This window comes from Olea europaea, chromosome 22, assembly GCF_002742605.1.
Source record: "Olea europaea var. sylvestris chromosome 22, O_europaea_v1, whole genome shotgun sequence".
Taxonomy (NCBI): Eukaryota; Viridiplantae; Streptophyta; class Magnoliopsida; order Lamiales; family Oleaceae; genus Olea; species Olea europaea.
Genome location: NC_036258.1, coordinates 6447000 through 6468017, shown reverse-complemented (window position 1 = coordinate 6468017; position 21018 = coordinate 6447000). Strand labels below are relative to the sequence as shown.

At 35.4% G+C, this 21018-nt stretch overlaps 2 protein-coding genes across 2 annotated transcripts; one reads left to right on the top strand and one right to left on the bottom strand.

The window, feature by feature from the left end:
• Nucleotides 1-8234: 8234 nt before the first annotated feature.
• Nucleotides 8235-11033, top strand: LOC111371557 (tRNA pseudouridine synthase A 1). Its single transcript, XM_022993613.1, has 6 exons — nucleotides 8235-8392; nucleotides 8494-8593; nucleotides 8949-9088; nucleotides 9168-9530; nucleotides 9987-10049; nucleotides 10302-11033. The coding sequence occupies exons 1-6, from the start codon at nucleotides 8288-8290 to the stop codon at nucleotides 10536-10538; spliced, it is 1008 nt and encodes a 335-aa protein (XP_022849381.1). The 5' UTR covers nucleotides 8235-8287; the 3' UTR covers nucleotides 10539-11033.
• A 4857-nt stretch (nucleotides 11034-15890) lies between these two features.
• Nucleotides 15891-19549, bottom strand: LOC111371556 (protein TRIGALACTOSYLDIACYLGLYCEROL 4, chloroplastic-like). Its single transcript, XM_022993612.1, is given in 6 exon segments — nucleotides 15891-16299; nucleotides 16385-16722; nucleotides 17168-17521; nucleotides 18101-18348; nucleotides 19149-19208; nucleotides 19210-19549. Coding segments are annotated over 6 exon segments (1407 nt in total). The 5' UTR covers nucleotides 19422-19549; the 3' UTR covers nucleotides 15891-16104.
• Nucleotides 19550-21018: the final 1469 nt, after the last annotated feature.

The following is a 21018-nucleotide window of genomic DNA, read 5'->3' as shown; positions in this document are numbered from 1 at the left end:
TCAACATGACGTTGGGGTCATATGAAATTCCTACAGGTTGATTGATCGGTTGATTTGCCTTAGGCCTGATGTTTGGTCCTTGGTTGGCAACAAAGTTGCCATGATTTGGGTCATTGTTACCATTAGCCTGAATATTTATTCTATCATTAACACGTGGGGTGTTCTGTCCATTATTTAGGACATTGTCTCTTGCATTTAGGTTACCCCCCAAGTTAGATGTGCCATTACCACTATTCCGATTTGGCATTACACCATCCCCTTGGTTTGAAGTGGAGGGACCAAAAGGTGGTTCTATCCCTTGATTTGGACTTAAGACTGGGGAATTATGTCTTACAATTGTCCTAACTTGAAAGTGATTTGCAATAGGCACAACTGGCTGACAAATTTGGCCTACTAACTTATTCATTATTTCATTTAATGTATTCAGTTGTTTGGCCATGTTGTCATAATGTGCATTCCCATTTTGGGTAAATCTTTCCATATTATGAACATTTTGTAAATTTACCTGTTCAACGACATCCTGTGTGAGTTCTCCAAGCAATGCACGCATGGTTTGAGAACTCAACTCTGTCCTTGGCTCATAACGACTACGACTGCTCTGACTCTGTCCCTCTGTTCGTGGAGAGTTTTGCTGCTCCTCATATCGCTCGATCACAAACTGGACTCCTCCTTGACTTGCTGCTTCCTTATCAGATTTGTGAGGCATATTGTTTCACTTTTTGTATCCTCAACACCAAACATCAATGTCCCATTGGGCGTGTCAAATTGTTTCGTGCGGGTAGTCGCTAACAATTAAAAAAAGATCAGACGATTGTGTAAGAAACAGACCTCTTGAGACAATCTCAAAAAAGGGTGTTTTATTGACGATGATTTACAATTGGAAATAAACAGAATACCTCCAAGGGGCGCAAGTACACGAGTACTAAAATAAGTGTTTAAATTTAAGTTAAGAAATTAAAATAACATATTCTCTGTTTGAGAGTGTTTGATTCGGGTCCTCCATTCTATGTCTTCTCTTCCCTTTTATATTCCCTTGATGACTTTTTCGTGACAAACCGCTTGGAAACTGCTTGATTGTTTTATAACTACCCACTTTCTTTATGGTGGCTAACTTGTTGTAGAACTGTCGTCTCTAACTGCTGCTATTACTCTTTGTCGTTCAATCGCCTTCAACTGGGCTCCTTGAATCGTGGAAAGTGAGAAGATTATTCAATAACTGCTTTAATAACTGCTATTCTGGACAATCCTAATATTTTATTTTTGCTAAGATCTTGGGCGATTCAAAGGTTTGGGCGAGAACGGGATCATCGCTTTGGGCAACCGTAAGACATTCCATTCGCTCAGACTCTGAGCGTCTTGCAAGCTTGGGCGATGATGTCACTGTGTTCGTGGATTTCCACTGCATTTACCAATAATCATGTTTGGACCTTTACCCTGGACTCTCCAATTAGGCTTCACTCTTTGGACTATTTGATTTGAACTAAACTTTTAGTGTGTCAACAATTATTAATTAACACTCACTCCCATTACATTGGTCTATCATGAAATCACAGCTATATATTAATGATATATAATGGTTGATCGTGGTTTTTGCTTGGCAACAGAAAATCTGCTGTCTTATATGTTATGTTTAGATATGGGCATTATTTATTCACTTCGTGTATGTTGTGCTTTTTAAGGTTTCAACAATTAAACGGATTTGCCATTTTTTAGTTTCGTCATGACATTACATGTGTATGACAACATTTATCGATTGTTTGCAACTGTTTCTATTGGGTAACATATATTAAGGTGTCGTATCAGATAAACAATTACAATCTAGTAACAAGACTTCATTTGTAAATTTGATATTGCTGGATTTATTACAGGTTGTCATAATGCTGAAGGTAAAAAAAACATTTCTTAATCGTAAGTTATGATTACCAACTACACCAATCTCGATTGACATATAACAATATAGATTACATATACAAACCAAAATGCAATAAACTGACAAAGTGATCAAAGTTATGCAACCCAGTTTCTTTCGTAAATTATATCAATACATAGTAAATCCCCCAAAAAAATTGTGTTAGTTTTGAGACTTAATTATTGACATTGTTCAAGAGAATACATTCAAATACACATAAAAAAATAGAATTTACACATTGAGCTCATCAAGCCCCATTAGCAACAAGCGCATGATTAACTTATCATCCATTTTCCATCCAGCAAAACTCAAAATTTCACTCATACCCTGTGATTCCTTCACGCCTTGCCTCGATTTGGTACACATGCTGCTGGTCTTGTATACAACAAAATGAAAATTAACTCAAATTGAAAGAACATCATGAAAAGGAAAAAGAATAATACACACACGAGCCAAACATATGAAGTAAGTGAATAGGAAAAATGTGTTGGCCACATCTGCGCGCTAATCTTTGCTCGAGTAGTGTTTTTCTACTCCTTTAGAAGTGTTTATATATCCAATCTTCGACATTAGACGATAAAGATCGTTGATTTGATATATAGAATATGAATTTAGCAGATTGACGTATGAAGGTGAGTAATGTGTGGATTGATTTGTGACTTTTTGGAGTAGAGGATTAGGAATTTTGATTTTGTGTAAAATGGCTTTGTGGAAATCGGGTTCTCTTCGATACAGACGAAAATTTTGGGATTTCGAATATTAATTGAGTAAATTAAATTGGGACTTGTTTGGTGGAGCGACAAAAGCTATCAAAAAAATCAATTGATATATGATTGTTTATTGTTTTTCGTTTTTACTTTGTAAAATACAGTAATAAGTATAACAAAAAAGTTGTAATGTATTTTGTAAATTATTATTTTAAAATAGGTATTGCATGTAATTTCCTCTTAAATCCAAATTTATTCAAAGCAAACCATATAATTAAAATCCAACCTTAATTCCTTCAACCCAAATCCAACAATTAAAACCCAACCCAAAAATTGATCAAACCCAATTCATACAATTAAAACCCCACCCAAATTCCTTCAAGTGGAAATTACATAATTCCAAATGTTTAAAGATTAGAATTCAAAAATAAGAGACCAAATTTCATTATTCAAAAATCAGGTATGAATATAATAAATATTACCCCTAATTCAATTCCAACCCTAATATTATTCTATTTCTCTCTCTAAACACCTCTCTCTCTCTCTCTCTCTCTCTCTCTCTCTCTCTCTCTACTCTCCCCTCTGCCATCGCCGATGAGAGTGCCCACCGCCGGAGACACCTAAGAGTACCTTCGCAGCCGACGACATAAGTGAAATCTGAGAACCTCTCGCTTGATTTGTGAGCAATCTGAGTGCCGCTTGCCTGATCCTGATTTGTTGCAGCTCTCAAAATTTGAGCGCCACTCGCCTCGTTGTTGCGAGCGTCAGTACTGCTACGAGCTAGTCACAGCTTCGGTGCCGCTACGAGCGATATGAGCGTTGATGCTTGATTTGCTGCAGCTGTCGAAATCTGTAGTATATGTGCTGATTTGTGTGGTGGTGTTGGAGATCGATAATGTGAGATGGGTGGTGTGGTTGGATGCGGTGGTGTTGGCAAAGTTCCGGGTGTGTGTGCCGTAGGTGCCGTGGTGTTGGAAGAGAATCTCGGCCCTGATATGAGTGGCGCTTTTTTTGGGTGTGGATGCTGTGGATGCTGCGATGAAGCTGTGGTTATGGTGTTTTTGTGTGTGGTAGTGATTTTACGGTTGGTGGTGTTTGCTAGTGATGGTGGTGCGCTGTGGGTTGGGTGCGATGCAGTCGGTTGTCGTGTTTTGGTAGTGATTTTTTTTTTTTGTGTGTTTGGTGGCGACGGTGGATCTGGTTGCGTCGATTTTGTTGATGTTGGTGTTGGCGGTGGCGGTGGCGGTGGCGGTGGAGGCGGCTGTGGCGATGGCGATAGCGACGACGACAAGGTAAGGGTGGTTGCAAGTGACGGTGGTGGCAGTGGAGTTGGTGGTGACTGCTATTTGACCTGTGACTTTAAAATTCGATCATCTGTGACTAAAAAAGTAATATGTGACTATTAAATTTGAAAATATGTGACCTGTGACTATAATTTTTTGGATTTGTGACCTATAGTTTTTTGATCTGTAACCTCGACATAATCTGTGACTTATCAAAATTGTGATTTGTGACCTTGAAAATATCTTTGACCAATTAATTTGATGATATATGACTGATAAATAAAATCTGTGACCTATAATTGTGAATATGTGATCATGAATAGTATAACAATGGCTTTATTATCATTATTTAATAAATATTTTTAATTAATTAGCTAAAACCTGATTTTTGCACTAAAGAAACTTGTAACTTGGATTTTGAATTGGGCATAGTTAATACTTGGTTTATGAACTCTTCCCTTCCTTCAAATCCAAATTCAACAATTAAAACTCAATCTAAATTTCTTGAAACTGAAATCCAACAATTAAAATTCAGTCCAAATTTCTTCGAAACCAAATCTAACAATTGAAATCCAACCCAAATTCCTCAAACTAAAATCCTACAATTAAAACCCAACCTAAATTTCTTCAAACTCAAATCCAACAATTCAAATTCTTTCAAACCAAATCCAACATTTATATGCAACCCAAATTACTTCAAACCCAAATCCAACAATAAAACTCAACACGTTTCCCTCAAACCCAAATCCAACGGCCAAACTCCAACCCAAAATCCTTTAAACTCAAATCCAACAATTAAAATCGACAGAATTTCCTTTAAACCTTAATCAAACGATTAAAACCCAACCCAAATATTCCTTCAAACGTAAATCCAACCCAATTTTCTTCCTAACTCAAATTCCTTCAACCAAAATCCAACAAATAAACCCAACCCAAAATCCTTTAAACTCAAATCCAACCATTGAAACCGAAACCAATTTCCATCATGCCTTAATCCATTAAAAGCCAACCCAAATTACTTCAAACAATTAATCCAACAATTATAACCCAACTCAAATATCTTCAAACCCAAATCCAACAATTAAAATCCAACCCAAATTACATCAAAACCACATCCAACAATTAAAACACAACCCAATTCCTTCAAACCCAAATCCAACAACTAAAAGCCAACCCAAATTCCTAAAATCCAACAATTAAAACCCAACCCAAATATTCCTTCAAACACAAATCCAACAATTAAAATCCAAAACCAAATATTCCTTCAAACCCAAATCCAACAATTAAAAACCCGAAGTCATTCAATAAAAAGTCAACCCAAATTCTTCAAACCCAAATCTAACAATTAAAGACCAGCCGAAATATTCCTTCAAAACCGAAATTTAACAATCAAAACCCAACCGAAATATTAATTCAAACCCAAATCCAACCATCGAAACCCAACCCAAATTCCTTCAAATCCAAATCCAATAACTAAAAACCTACCCAAATTCCTTGAAATCCAAATCTAACAATTAAAACATAACAAAAATTCCATCAAACATAAATCCACTAATTAAAACCCAACCCAAATTAAACAAAAAGCCAACACAAATTCTTTCAAACACAAATCTAACAATTAAAATCCAACCCAAATTCCTTCAAACCCAATTCGAACAATCAAAATCCAATCTAAATTATTTAAAACCCAAAATCTAACTATAAAAATCCAAGGGAAAAATTCATATATCCTAGCATAAATATAGGTGATTCAAAATTAAGATGACAAGTTTGAATTTACAAAAATCAGAAATATAAAACAATCAATTAGTTTCCTAAAAATCAGTGTCCACCTACCTTTAAAAGCCGGATTCCATATATTATCCCATATGAAGAGAGAGAGATGATTTGTTACAGTTAGTCTCTAAAATCAAGCATCCAAATTAAACTCCCTAAAATACTGAATACACATTTAAATCCCTCAACCACATAATTAATTAATTATATATTTTATTAATTAAATATATTAAGGTCACATATCTATACAATTTGGTCACAGATTCATAATTTAGTTAGTCACATATTATTTTTCGGTCACAAATCATAAATTTTAAATATCACAAATTATTTTATGATCAAAATTCAAAATTTTATAGGCCAAAATTTGTTCATCGATCACAAATCAAAAATTAATACGTCACAATTTATGTATCAATCACAGATCACAAGATCACAACTTATAAGACGATCACGAATTAATTTTTTTAGGTAACATTGGTCAAAATTTATCTTCATCGGTCACATATTGTTTATTAGTCACAGATTAATAAATTCAATGGGGAGGAAAAAGAACGGGAGCTTTTGATTGTGAGCAATAGCACTTTTGAAAAGGAAAAGCCGTGCTGAAACGACATTTTTCTACGAGAGAAGACAGGTGGAGAGAGAAATAGATTACAGGTGGAGAGGAGAAGAGAGAGGAGAAATTGGTGAGAGAATATAATTAATTGGAGATGATGGGTGGACAGAGAGGTCGGGTGGAGAGAGAGAATACAATTAATTGGAGAGATGGGGAATTGGAGAGAGAATATAATTAATTGGAAAGAAAGGATGGGTGAGGGGAGAAATTGATTCGTATAATTAATATTTAAATATAAAAAATCTGATTTTTGAAATGTTAAACTACTCATCTTATTTTTGAACCCTAGATTTTAACTCTAGGGTTTTCTATAATTACCACAAAAAGAAAAATTTCATAACTGAGAGATTAAATATGGTAGATTTCAAAATTAAGAAAATAAGTTTCAAAATTCAAAAATCAGATTTTTATTAAAAATTATTTATGATTTAATTATTTTATTAATTTAATATATTTAGGTCACAGTTTTTTATCACAATTATCTAATTACCCAGTCATAGATTAATTTTTAGTCACAACTTATCAAATTATTGGTCGTAACTTATTTCTCGATCATAGATCGAAAATTTTATAGGTTATAGAATATTTTTCGATTACGAATTCAAAAATTTTACAGGACACAGATTATTCATGGGTCATATATTCAAAACTTTTATTGATCACACTTCATTTACTCATTGCAAATTATTGAATTAATTGATCACGATTAATTTTTTTGTCACAAATTAATCAATTGCGAGTCACAGTCACAATTTTCAGGTCACGTATGCAATTGCGAGTTGCAGTCACAATTTTCAAGCCACAGATTACCAATTTAATGGTCACAATCAACCCAATTAATCTGTGACCATCACCAAACAATCACTGCCACCCGTCGCTGTTGTCGGCACCACCAACACCATAGCCTTAACCACCACACCCCACCACCACGATACCAATAACACCACCTCTGTAACACCAAAAACACCATAGCTTTAACCACCACCACGATACCAATAACACCATAGCTTTACCCACCACCACTATCACGGTGAACATCACACAGATCGACGCCCCAAACACTGTTGCTGCTTCCATTTTTAGGTCGACCACCCCAAAACTCCCGCGACAGTTGCGACGAACACTGTATTAATCAACGCCTCAAACATTGCTACTGTTTCCATTTTCAGATCGATCACTCCAAAACCATCATGATCGTGGGCGACGAATACAAAGCCACTAGAATCATTCTCTCATTCTTAGCCATACCTGTAGGCCTAGACGACAAAAACCAATCCAAAAGCCTCTGTAAATGACCATCTTCCCGAAAATCCTTTCAGGCTTCATTGCCCTCAACGCAGTCACATCTTTCCTTACGTCTGACGACTCCCTCACTTCCCCAAAAGACCTTGATCTCTTCATCCCGAACCCCAGCTCATCTTGGAACTCAATATAAATCACAACATCACAACCAGATCCCACTTTAACGAGATCTGCAGATCTGTAGAATTGACAATTTCCGACGATGAAGACGACGATCGGAGAGGGGAGTCGATTGTTGCCGTGTGTGAGAGAGGCCATCGTGCGTGAGAGAGAGGGAATTGAGAAAGAGAGCAAGAGATTCGAGTAGAGAGAGAGGGTATTGAGACTGAAATTGTTATAATTAGGGTTTGTTTAATTAATTTTTAAATATATTAATTAATTAACAAATTTTTTGATTTGTGAAATATTAAACATGGTATCTTGTTTATGAAATGAGAATTTTTAATCTATTAGAATCTATAATTTTCACAAACAATTATGTGTACATTACAGCCTAACGAACCGCACAATTTCTACCATTTGGGCTTCACCCAAAATTGAAAATGGGCCAATGTGAAGAGTCCAAAAATGGCCCAATACGAAAGCGTCCAATATATCTATCAAATTATCCAGTAGGAACTCCCTAACCGTTGGCTACATCAGACAAAATTCGGCTACTACTGGTAATGTACTAATTCTTCGTAGAGTGGAAATGAACACAGCGCCCGCGCCGGCGTCGGCTACTGGAATCCCATCAGTGCTTCCTAGTGCTCCTGTGGAATATCCTTGTCTCCCCATATCATCCTACAATTGCTCCGTACGTTATGAATTTGTACAAATTCCGTATTTCATTGCTACATTCTCACAGTTATCGTGTATAGTGAGACTCATGTTTCTTGTTTACTTTGCTGCGAGCAGAACTTGACTGGCGATCGGGAAGATAATGACACGAAGAAGCTCAAACCTTCCACCTATAAGTGGCGCCTGGTTATAGCCTACGACGGTACCCGATTTTCAGGTTTAATTCATTTCTGGTTTTATACTTCTCAATTTTTCTTTTTTCTTTTTTATCTTTCATGGGTATGGAGAATTGATTCAATGACATTGATATGCTGGCATAATTGGCTATGTTTATGTAATCTGGGGCACTGATTTGAAATCGGGGTCCTGTACCATCGTTTCATATTTCAAGGGCTTTTTCATTCGTGGCTTAGGAAATTCATAAATTATTGGGTTTGAAGTATTTTGAGACTTTATTCACCTGAATTATGCACTTAATTTCATGCTCATACCCAGAACAAGTGTAAATTTCACCAAGGCAATTCATTTGTACTCTACTCTGGTATCTTACAGTCCTGAATGTTGAATGTTAGGATGGCAATATCAACAGTCAACACCAACTGTGCAGTGTATTGTTGAAGAAGCCTTAACTCGAATAACAAAATTAGAACGAAAAGATCTTCTTTTAGTTGGTGCTGGTAGAACGGATGCAGGAGTTCATGCCTGGGGTCAGGTCTGTTTTAATTATTACAAAGTCATGGAAATTTAAGACGTTGATCAAGAAATTGATCAATGATGACTTTAGTTCTCAGGTTGCGCATTTCATCACGCCTTTCAACTATGACAACCTGAAAGGTGTGCACAAAGCTTTAAATGGTCTTCTTCCTTCTGATATCAGAGTTAGAGAAATCAGCTCTACGGTGCCAGAATTTCATGCCCGTTTTTCTGTCAAAAGCAAGATTTATCATTACAAGATCTACAATGATACCATCATGGACCCGTTTCACAGGAATTATGCTTACCATAGTATCTATAAACTCAATGTTGCTACCATGAGGGACGCTGCTAGGCATTTTGTGGGAAAGCATGACTTCTCTGCTTTTGCTAATACATCACGCAATGACCGGGTTCCAAATCCAGTGAAGAATATCTTTCACTTTAATGTAAACGAAATGGTACTGTTCATCTCCAACAATGTATAAATTATTGCCTGATCTGGTGGTGTTTCCTGCAGTGGTTTTGGAATATTTGAAAAACCATATCCACTTCCATACTTTGTTTTCCAACTTTCTTGTGACGACCACGTTTATCATTGCTGCATTTTTGCTTAGCACTACCTGCTTTCGAAGTAATTATTAATTATTGTACAGTGATGTGCTTGATTCTGTCTTCTTTTTCTTTTTCTTTAGTTTTTTCAGTTGTTTGGCCTCGTGCTCTTCATTTGTCTACCAGCATGATGTGTATGTTTGTGTATATTTTGAAAGAAGTTGAAACTATAGGAAGGTTAAGGCCAGAAACTGAAATAACAGATAATCGTCTAATGAACACAACAATTTACGGTTATTTGTAATATTTATAAATTTTATTTATTTTAAAATTTATAGTTTTAAATGGAATCTTATTCTCTGCAGGGACCTCTAGTGCAACTTGAAGTGGAAGGATCTGGTTTTCTATATAGACAAGTTAGAAACATGGTATTTGATTCAATTCTCCTCCATTTGTAATCTTTTTCATAAGCATCCTCCATTCTCATTTGTAATTCTTTTTCATAAGCATCCTCCATTCTACTTGAGCATAATTAAGTATAACTGCATAGTTAATGTTAGGATGAGGAGAATGTTGCGCAGTTGAACTTGCTAACCATGATTTTGTGAAGTGATATAAAACTATAATTTTTCATACCAGTGATCCTATCAGAATTCATTCTCTTTTCCTGTACCTTACAGGTTGCTTTATTGCTTCAAGTTGGGAGAGAAGCAGTACCCCCCGATATAGTCCCCAGGATTTTGGGATCTCGAGATCGTAAGGAACTCGCCAAGTACTCATTGTCAGTTCCACCACACGGTCTGTGCCTTTTGGTTGTCAAGTATAATGAAGAGCATCTCGGGCTTCCACCAGGTGGTCCTGAAACTAGTTTTGGTCGGAATCACAGCATAAGCAAATGCAAGCTGCCGTCTTTCTAACTGTTGCATGTACAGTAGGGAGATAATAAATGCGCAGAATATGTCTCCGAACCAATGTTAGGATATGAGTTGTTGAGATGGCTAATCTGCTGTTAGCTTTGAAGACGAGCACCATGAAACTTCCAGAAAATGCTCAGTGGCCAACATTCGCCGTCAGTGAGTACCTTAACTGATATGTAGTTTTGAAAATTCAGTGGCAAATTATTCTTTGAAATTCAAATTCTGATGCATTCAAGCTCTCTTCCTTCTCTTTCCTGCATGAACCTCTCACATGTACTTTGAATGGACCCCATATGTGTGTTTCTTGGGATGACTGAACTCGATTGCTGGAAAAGGAGAACCCAAGCTACCTCGTTGCGTCTATTCTATAAATGTACTAAGCTGTTCTGTTGACATTATAATTCCTTCAAGAATTTGCCTTTCCCCCCTTAATTATGTACAAGAACTGTTTTCAGTCAAAATCGAGCTTTTGGAGCTACACACTAACTTCATCCATTTTACCCTTGGGCCCTTGTAAACACAAAATTTCATCCATTATTAGTGCAAGGTCCTCTAGGGAGAGCACATGTTGAAGGACAATTATTTCTAGGGTAAGTTTTATTTGCGATCGCTAAACTCTTCTATAAATGTACTAAGCTGTTCTGTTGACATTATAATTCCTTCAAGAATTTGCCTTTCCCCCCTTAATTATGTACAAGAACTGTTTTCAGTCAAAATCGAGCTTTTGGAGCTACACACTAACTTCATCCATTTTACCCTTGGGCCCTTGTAAACACAAAATTTCATCCATTATTAGTGCAAGGTCCTCTAGGGAGAGCACATGTTGAAGGACAATTATTTCTAGGGTAAGTTTTATTTGCGATCGCTAAACTCTTAACGAATTTTCAATTGGATCGCTAAACTTTAATTTGTTTGAATTGAGTTATTGAATTTTAATTTAGTTTCAATTGGAATACTTGAATTCAATTTGATTTCAAACTTCATTACTATATCATGTTCTATTCTCTGATTTGATTAAAAATGCTTAATTAACTGTTATACTCCAACAAATTTTCGACATAATCACTATTTGGAACACTCACTTACAACTACATTACTTCATAAAAGTTGTAATATAAAAAATATACATTTTAATTTAAAGACATTGTGATAATTCCCATTATACTATTTTTGGTTTATGGCACAGCATATGGTATGATTGTTTGTTATGGATTAAACGAATAATCTGTATTACTAAGAACAATTTATATGGTAAATGAAAGCAAGAACAACACGCAATGTAATACGCTACCATACTAGGAGCCGCTGCAAATTTCACTACATCGATGAAGAGAATCACTATGTACTTTGGGACTCCTATCTCTCTCTATTTTCTCTCTAATAAGAATGGATCCTCTCCCTAATTGTATTGGAAGAAATACTGGGGTGACTTGACATATGTGCTAATTTCCTGAAGTAATCATAAATATTTAAAAAAAAATTCTCGATGGCTTTTGCCACCAAACTCTACACTAGGGGGCCTACCGTCCCCTCATCCTCCCTATCGACCTTACCATGAAGGTTGAATTGCAACTGAGGGGGAAAAATGTACAGTATATTAGGCTCCACACATCTGCCAATTTTCTATGAGAAAATCAATATTTTACCAATGATTTCCACAACACGCAGCTTCTCTTCCTCAAGTGAGAAGTCCAACAGAAGTCGCACATAACTTTAGTTTTTCAAATATAAATATCTTCGCGAGCATATCAGTTGAATTTGGACTCCCTTAGATCTTCTCAAGTGATAACAATCCATCTTTCAATGATGAATGTATGAAATCGTATTAATACATGTATATGTTTCATCATGGCATGTTAGACTGGCTTTTTTTCCTTAATAGTGCAAGTGTCTTAAATCTTATGAGGTAGATGTGATGAGAATGTGAATTTGATTTGTGGTATTGTTTTAATCTTTTTCATGATTAAACATATTCTTATTTCGATAGGTATACTAAACATAATCAATTATTTGTTTATAATTTACTGTTGTGGAAAAAATATTTTTGCTAATGTGTCTAATAAAAATTTGTGGATCTATTGTGGATGGAAATCATGAAAGTGTGGGGTTGAATAACATGTGCATCAACTATCTCCTGACGATGTTGGATCCTATCAAAATAGATAAATTGTAAGACCATATATTTACTAAATTAAAGTTGTATATCCTTAAATTGTGGGGGTGTTATAAATTTCACCTTATATTTTATTATTCTTAATTGAAAAACTGACTTTTGAAAAGTGTTAAAAATAAATTATAGACATGTAGGTGAAAGGCAAGAGCTCAATGGATGCATCTATTTGAATGTGTTACTAGGATTCAATTTCTAAATTTCATATGTTTATCTTATTATAATTGAATGTATTATTGATATTTTAAAAAGTTAAAAGACTTTGAAGATATACTGATGTGAAAGCGGAGAATAAGAGCTTTACAAACTGATGGTACCAAATTATTGTTCAAGAGAGACATAAATAAATTGTAATCCAAGAAATCAACGGGGGTTATAACAGGGGTGATGGGATTGAGTTCTTGGGTTTCCAAAATAGTGTAAAAAGAAGTGCTTCGAATCATTGCTATTTGACTCGGACCTGGAAGCCCGTAAGGGAATTACCTCCGGGAGTAACACAATCTTTATGTTTAATATGGTAGAAACAACCTATATTGCGTGACTAGTAATGGCACCATATTATTTGTGATCATCCATATGTTGATATAATGCTAATAAATGTGATGTTATGAAGGGTTTAACCCTGAATGAGTATCAAGACGAGAATTCTCACGAGGTGTGGGTCATCGCAACTTTGGAGGACTCACCTATGTAAGAGTTGTCATGATGTTGTGGCTATAGGATTGGGCTATTTCCTAAAGATTCTTACTAGAATCAAGATCATAGCGCGTGACCATTAACAATGCTAATGACAATGAATTGAGCCTAAATCGATATTTTTATCTATTTTGAATGTTTAAAACTTGTAGGGGATTGTTGTAACCTAAGTTTTAAATTTTCAAAACTTAAATTTAGATTTTAATTTTTAGTTTCCCTTTATTTTAATATTCGGGAGATACAGGGGCTGTATGTATCAACGGTTGGTGGTCTCGTTAAGAGGTAACGGAGGAAGAAAGTGGGATTTTTATAATGGTGAATGGTGGGGATTAGGGATTAGGGAATCCATTAAGATAGGATTACATCTTTGTCATTGATTGATAAATAATTTTTTTTTTTTTATATGATTTCACTTTAATTATTTTACTATTCATTGATGGTTATATCTCAACTAATTAATTCACTTTTTTGCTTGCTATAACATGTCCAAACATGTTTGATGTCTAAGCTCTTGTCGACCATGACTTGATGAATTTTCGTTCGTTGATGATACTGAATTTAATTTATATAAAAACTTAAATTACTATACAATTGAAAAATTTACCTTTTAGATATTGCATTTAAAATGCTTTCACGCATACGGAGGACTTTTTTATTTTTAGGAAATGTCTACTGAATGATATTTTCATAAATAGACGATATAGAAATGATCTCTCGTCCATCATGGACGAGAGATATAATGTCCACCTACTAATGTGGTCCACGTTAGTAGGTTAAGCATTTTTCTTTCAAAAGTCATAAATACAACTTGATCACTGACATGACAATGTCAGGTCAGCGGTGAGCAATTGGTATTCTGGTCATCATGGACAGAATATCAGCTCTGATAGATGATAGATTCGTGTTGTACCATCTCATGTTAAATAAAATTTTAGTACTCGCAGTCAATTAAATAATGTCAAAGTAGTTAACCAAAATACTATACTTAAATTTAATTAAAGAAATACATTTCAAATCTTACCAACACAAGCAAATAAAGAAATATCAAGACGATGATTTTCTACTTAATTGAAGTCACCACGATAGAAGTAAATTCCAATTTATAATATGTAAATCTTGGGACGAGGAATGATCGTTATGACATTAATTAATAGAGGGTCCTAAGGCACTCCAATAATATAATGTATTGAAAATGGAATCGCACGTGAGGGTGGAGACGAGTCAATCTTACGGCCTCGAATCTCTCAATTCTTGCCTTGATATATCGAACTTACTGGTCAATCATTCCCATTCAACACTTCTTTTTTATCCTTTAATTGCTAATTTAAGTCAAATAAATTGCAAAATAAGCTGTCAAAATAATGAATATATTGAAGACTAAAATATCCTAACTAAAATAAATGAGACAGTTGTTGCGTCATTGTTTCTATGGAGTCATGTCCAGTTACTATGTTATATTATTGTTAAATTGTATTTGTTATGTTAATTGATAATCAATCTACACACAAAATACCCATTTTTTCAACACGGTGGATCACTTAATTTGCAGAAGGCTTCCCATATTTTTCAGACTTAACATTTATCAAACTTCTTGTGCTTTTCTAACCTGTCAAATCCTTGCACAGCTCTGTCTTCTCCTGTCATTCCTTTCTCACGAACCAAAGGCTCTGATACTAATTATTATGGATTAAAAGAAAAATTCGTATTGTCAAGAACAATTAATAACACAAAATAAGAAAATGTAATCAAGAATAAACGCAATATAATAAGTTTCGCTTCAATGTCTACATTACCACATCAAGTGCCGGTATCAAATTAAACTATATCAAACAAGAGAATTACACTGTGATTTGAACTCACATTACTGGTTGTTTATTGATTGCACTTGATAGCGCTTGATTTATTTTATGGAGTAGTATTCCTTGCAAGTTACCTAATAACCAGACAATTGGAGACCAGTTGACTAGCAAGGGATTACTTGCTTGTTTTTGAGATGTGCTTTATTTTGATTTTGATCTAACATAGTTTTCTAATATTCTATTTCATTCAAAAAAAAAATTGTTTAACAATAGTTGTACATAACATCTTTACTCAATGCTATATAAAATATACACCCCCCTCTTCCATGCCGGTCTTTCATCCGCTGTGCTCTCTTAGCGCTACTTCCCTTGTTTACTGATGGAAAAGTGTACATTATATTAAAGCTTCACATATCCAACCTTGCCAACTAAGCAAATTTCACCACTTTGGGGGATGATTAGAGATTAAACACAACAATCATGCAATATACATCATTCTTTACATCTTTGTTTACATTCTTACACATGACACAATCACATGTTTTGATTTCTTCAACACCTTTTCACAATACTGTCCAGCTTGTGTCACATTTATGGAATGTCTTCCATAGTGTGAAGCAAGATGTACATATAGCGTGAAGAGTTTAAATTTGAATTAAATTAGAGTGTAATAACCCAATTGAGACAAATTAAAAGTTAGTGATCCAATTGAGATTTTCCTGAAAGTTTAGTGTTTCTCTTTCAAATAACACCGTTCATATATGTATATGGTACAAAATTAAAGGTTAAGGTTACGAACAGTATACAATCTGAAATGGAAGACTATTCTGAGTACCCAAAAAAAATGTTTCTAAGAATGTCAAAGCGGAAAAACTAGTAGCAAATGAAGAAATATATTTTTTCAAGTCTCGAAAAACCGTAGCTCCATCATGAATTCTCTGTGCTTTGGCGCATACCAAGCAACAGCCTTTGCTGAACCGAGAACTTGCAAGGCATATTCGATAGCAAATACAGGATCATTCACTCTTAAATACGAGTCTTTCTTGAGATCAACCTTCACTCCTGAATCAATTCTGAAGCTGAAAGGTCCAGCAATCTGCATTTAGTTAAGCATACAGGGAGAAAATATGAATAACCTACAATGAGCAATAGCTAGAAGCCGGTAATACTACATTAAGTACCTGCTGCTGAAACGAAATCGAGGCAATTGGACAAATTGCCTGAACTGCTTGCATAGTAGGTGTTCGAGAATTATAAAGATCAGATGCTAGAAGTGTGGCACCTGACAGGAATTTTGACCCAGATGGAATATCTAGCCGTGCATGAAACCGAGTAAGATCTAGAAACCACCTTTGGAAATTTCCATGCTGAGCAGAGAGTGATACCCTTGCAAATCAATCAGCTAAAACGGTAGAATTTGCTCCTCTGGCTTGAAGACTGAAGCCTTTTAAGCTCGATGACCCATCTTCTACCTGGGCTCCGATTGAATTCTCTCCAATAGATGCAGTGATGACAGCACCTACGGTGCCATATGATCAAGAAAAGACACTAGATGCATTTTTCAGAGAAGTAAAGTTAACTGATGAAAATAGCTTTATGTTAAGCTAAATAACTGCTCCCATGAATGATTAGGTTAAAACAAAAACAATAAGCATGCAGACATCAAATGTGCACAACATACATCCTTTGGGTTATTACAGGATGCAGTGTCCATATTCTTGATCATTACTCATAAAGAAGTCAGGTCTAAAATGAAAATTAGAATTCTTCGTCATTGAAGTTTTATTTACCCAATAAGAGATGAACGAGTAAAATTTTGTAGTCTCCTCAAGTGCAGTCATATTAGACAAGACAAGATTTTGCTTCCTTTAAGAATACACCCTACTTACAGTGTTTTCTTTTAAACAAAATCAAGAGCAAACCCATACAATATTAAATTTATAAAGAAGGCTGACTGTTCTTACCTAGGATTCCTGAAGCTGAAATATGAGGGCTAGAGAGGAAAACGTCATATGGCTGCACCATTTTTATCTTTGGTGCTTCGCTTCTCCAAATCTCAATATTTTTCCCGAACGAAACTGCACATTTGGTGCAGAAACCTGGAAGTAAAGTAGCAGGAACTTTGCTGGTTGGCTGGCCTTCATATGGTTTTGGTGAACCTGCTGTATGGTTGATGCAGAAACGACAGCTTGTACCAGAATCAAAAGCAATTGGTGCAACATCCATTGACATGGAGAATGGAACATCCCAGTAGTTACCATGCTCATCAACAAAAAGTGCTGGGGAAGCCGCCTCCACAGTGAAATTATGACATGGAAACTGCAAAGGAATCATAAAGTGTTATCATTATCGATATGTAACTTTATCTTTCACCATTACGAAACAGAACATCATAAAAAGTTTTAGGAGTTGGTCCAGGAGTTGGGCAGGACATGCATCCAAGAATTGAATGCATCAAAATTTACCTTTTAGGCTAAAAATGAAGCATCTATTTGCCAATGCATAGTCCGATTGTTGTGGGTGAGAGGTGACTTAGGAGTAGCATTCAGGGTTCATGTAACATAGTTTGGAACTAGAAAAGGAGACTTTGATCAATAAGCCCAAGAAAGAGAATATCCTAGTCAAAAAAGAAAAAGGGCCCACACAACATAGTTATATGGAAAAGGATTGATAAACCAATTAAAAGAAATAGTTACTTGGAAGAGGCAAAAATAGTTTGATATGCCAACAAATTAGAACAGATGAGATACAAAGTACATGAGGAAAACGTTATTTCCCCACTCACAAGCAACATAATGACTAACCATTTTAACAGTATAGTGAGGATAAAGGTTTATGAAAATTGCCCATCAAAGAGAGTACAAATTTAATTTAGAGATCATGGTCATACAAGCTTGACTCGTGATGAAGTACAGCTTTTTTTCTAAGAGTCTTTTGATCACCATGTGTTTCTAAGCTAAGTGTCATTACATCATCCGGTGTTAACAACAACTCTGAACAGAAATTGAGGCCATAGAAAGATTGATCAGAAAGATGTCTCCTAATATTTTGCAACCACGAGGCATCTGACTCTTGCCTGAACCCATTCGTCCTGATAGAAGTCACAAACTTCTGTACATTGAACTGACCAAGTAAAGTCATGAACCTGCATGACTTCGAACCCAAATATCAGTCAATTTCAACTCCTCCATTTGAACTGAGTAAGGAAAACAAAAGAAAGAGACAAAATGTTTGCTATTGACAATTTACTGACATGGTGAAATGGAAGTCCAAGTGAACACTGAAGGTTATCACAGACAAATTCTTGCATTAGTTAGTTAATGACATGGCAGTTAGTTAATTAGTTAGTAACATGGCAGTTATTTGTTAGTTAACATTCTGTTATTAGTTAGAATTGTAAAGCTTCCCATTAATTCTGTTAGAGCTGAACTCTATATATATCATTGTACAGACGGATCAGAAGAATGAAGAAAATTCATTTTACAATTTCTCTTCAATTCATTGGCTTTAGATTTTATCAAAGGTAAAATGAGAGATAGCCCATATGTGAATTTAAGAATATGTATCTTTTTCCTTTCTTTTACAACATTTATCATAGGGAGATGTATGAATAGAGATCTGATTCATCCGGAAGGCCTTAGATTTACAAGCAAGGATACATTTTTGTATGTCTTCCTTGTACACAGTTATCATTCATAAGTAAACAATTTTATTTATTTATTTATTATTATTATTATTTTTTGGGTCTCTTCTGATTTCCCTACTCGCCAATTGTCCCAGCATCATACACCATGTTTTCCATTACAAGGGAAACATGGAACCGTGGAAGTAATAAAACTCAAGTATCATATTGCTAATTCAGAATATGGGAGAGCAGAATTCAGAAATGCACTGTTAACATCAAATCCAACATTTACATTTAAACGAGTGAGCGAAGAAAAGTACCAAGTTTCACGATAAAGAGAGAAGACGCGCTGAAGAGAGAGACCTACATCTCCATCTCCATAGATGGGAAAAAGAGGGGACGAAAGGCATAGACATGAAGCGCTGGAAGAAATCAATCTGTTTGGGACGAGAGAGTCTGGGCCCACGAGAAATCCCTAAAGGGAGTGGTTCGCTGGGAACAGAACGGGCTACACCGTCAAGGGTCGCTGGCGTCGACAGGTCCACGTCCCAGAATCCTCCATCCATCACGGCATCACCCATCAGCTTCTTCATTTTTTTCTTTCTTCGTTGGACGACGCCGACGCCGGCGCCGCCGAACCACCAAATCGGAGCTCTAAATACGAAACACTGCGTCAAATTGTCTCTGAATTGGGAGTTAATTCTTGGACCACGCTATTTTTACTGGGCGTGTAACCCGGCCCCACCTCCCCCTCACTTGGGGTCGGGTCCCACGCGTGGGCCCGACGTGGGACCGACCCCATTGAGTGGGGGCCATGAGGCCGTGTAACCGGGCTGATAAGGGCCTGGGTACAAATGGCATTACTTTTAAATTTTGAACTTTACATGACGTCACGTATCACTCCGAGTTAATTCAATGAGTGATCCTGAACTTTATTGTAAATTATACTTGCTCATCGATTTTTGAAAATTTACTCGTTACTCATTGAACTTTATTATAAATTCTTATTTATTCATCAAAATTTAAATCACTTAAATTTGAATAATATTACTCACTGCTCATTAAACTTTACAATATGTAACACTCATGGAAATAATATGAGTGATTGGTGGGTAATTTTATTTAAATTTAGGTGAGCAATAGATAACTTTTTAAATTTCAATAAATAAGTAGTAACATATAACAAATTTTAGTGAGCAGCAATGAGTTACCTTTTAAATTTTGATGAGCAAATAGTAACACACGGCAAAGTTCAGCGATCATTGATTAAATGGGTAAGGTTCTAGATCATGATTTCACTTTTGAAATGGGTAATGGGTAAGTCATGTTCGGTATTAGTGACTTGGTAATTCATTTTTGAGATGGATCAATTTAACGGCACATGTGCAAACTGTTGTCCATGTAGGCGATTGGGCTAGACGGAAGTTACCCGATAGTGGAGTGCAACTTTTTAAAGTTCAATTAGTAATAAGGTGCAAACAAAGTTCACTGAGTGAAACATGACGTTATACAAAGTTTATTATGTGTTCAAACAATTAACTTCTAGTTTGGTTGCTGGTGGTCTTTCGTATCAAATAAATTGCACAAAGGCCCTCAACCCTCATTACATGTCACTTGTGATCCTAAATTACTAGTTATCGCATTCACATCTACAATTTTCAAATGTGTGAAATCCTGTCCCCGCGAAATAACTATTTGAACAATATATGACCGCGTCATACTCACGTGATATCAAGCTGAAAGGGGGGGAAAAAGTAATCTTATTCAAATAATTCAAACAACTTCAACTTTTATTTTGCCCTTGTTTAGTACCCATTTTGAAGAAACAATATTTTGAATAGTGATTTTTTGGAGAATATGGTTAAAAAGTAAGAAAAGCTTTAAATTTACAAGAAGAATATTTTATTATGTGAATGTGTAGTTGAAAATAAATATATAAATTAAAAAGTTTTAAAATAATAGCTATCAAATAGGGGTTTAGATATTCCAACATAGTAAAATTTCTCAGCGTTTATAAAATGTATCACTTTGATTTAACTCGTCCAAGACGTTGCATGAGTATTACGTGATCATTTAATGTTCAATAACACATTTTGTTGTCTAGGAACATTGATGTCACAATTCCTTTCATGTTTCTAACTTATAAACGCTATCAAAAAATTACTTAATAACATTTTTAGATCAATTTTT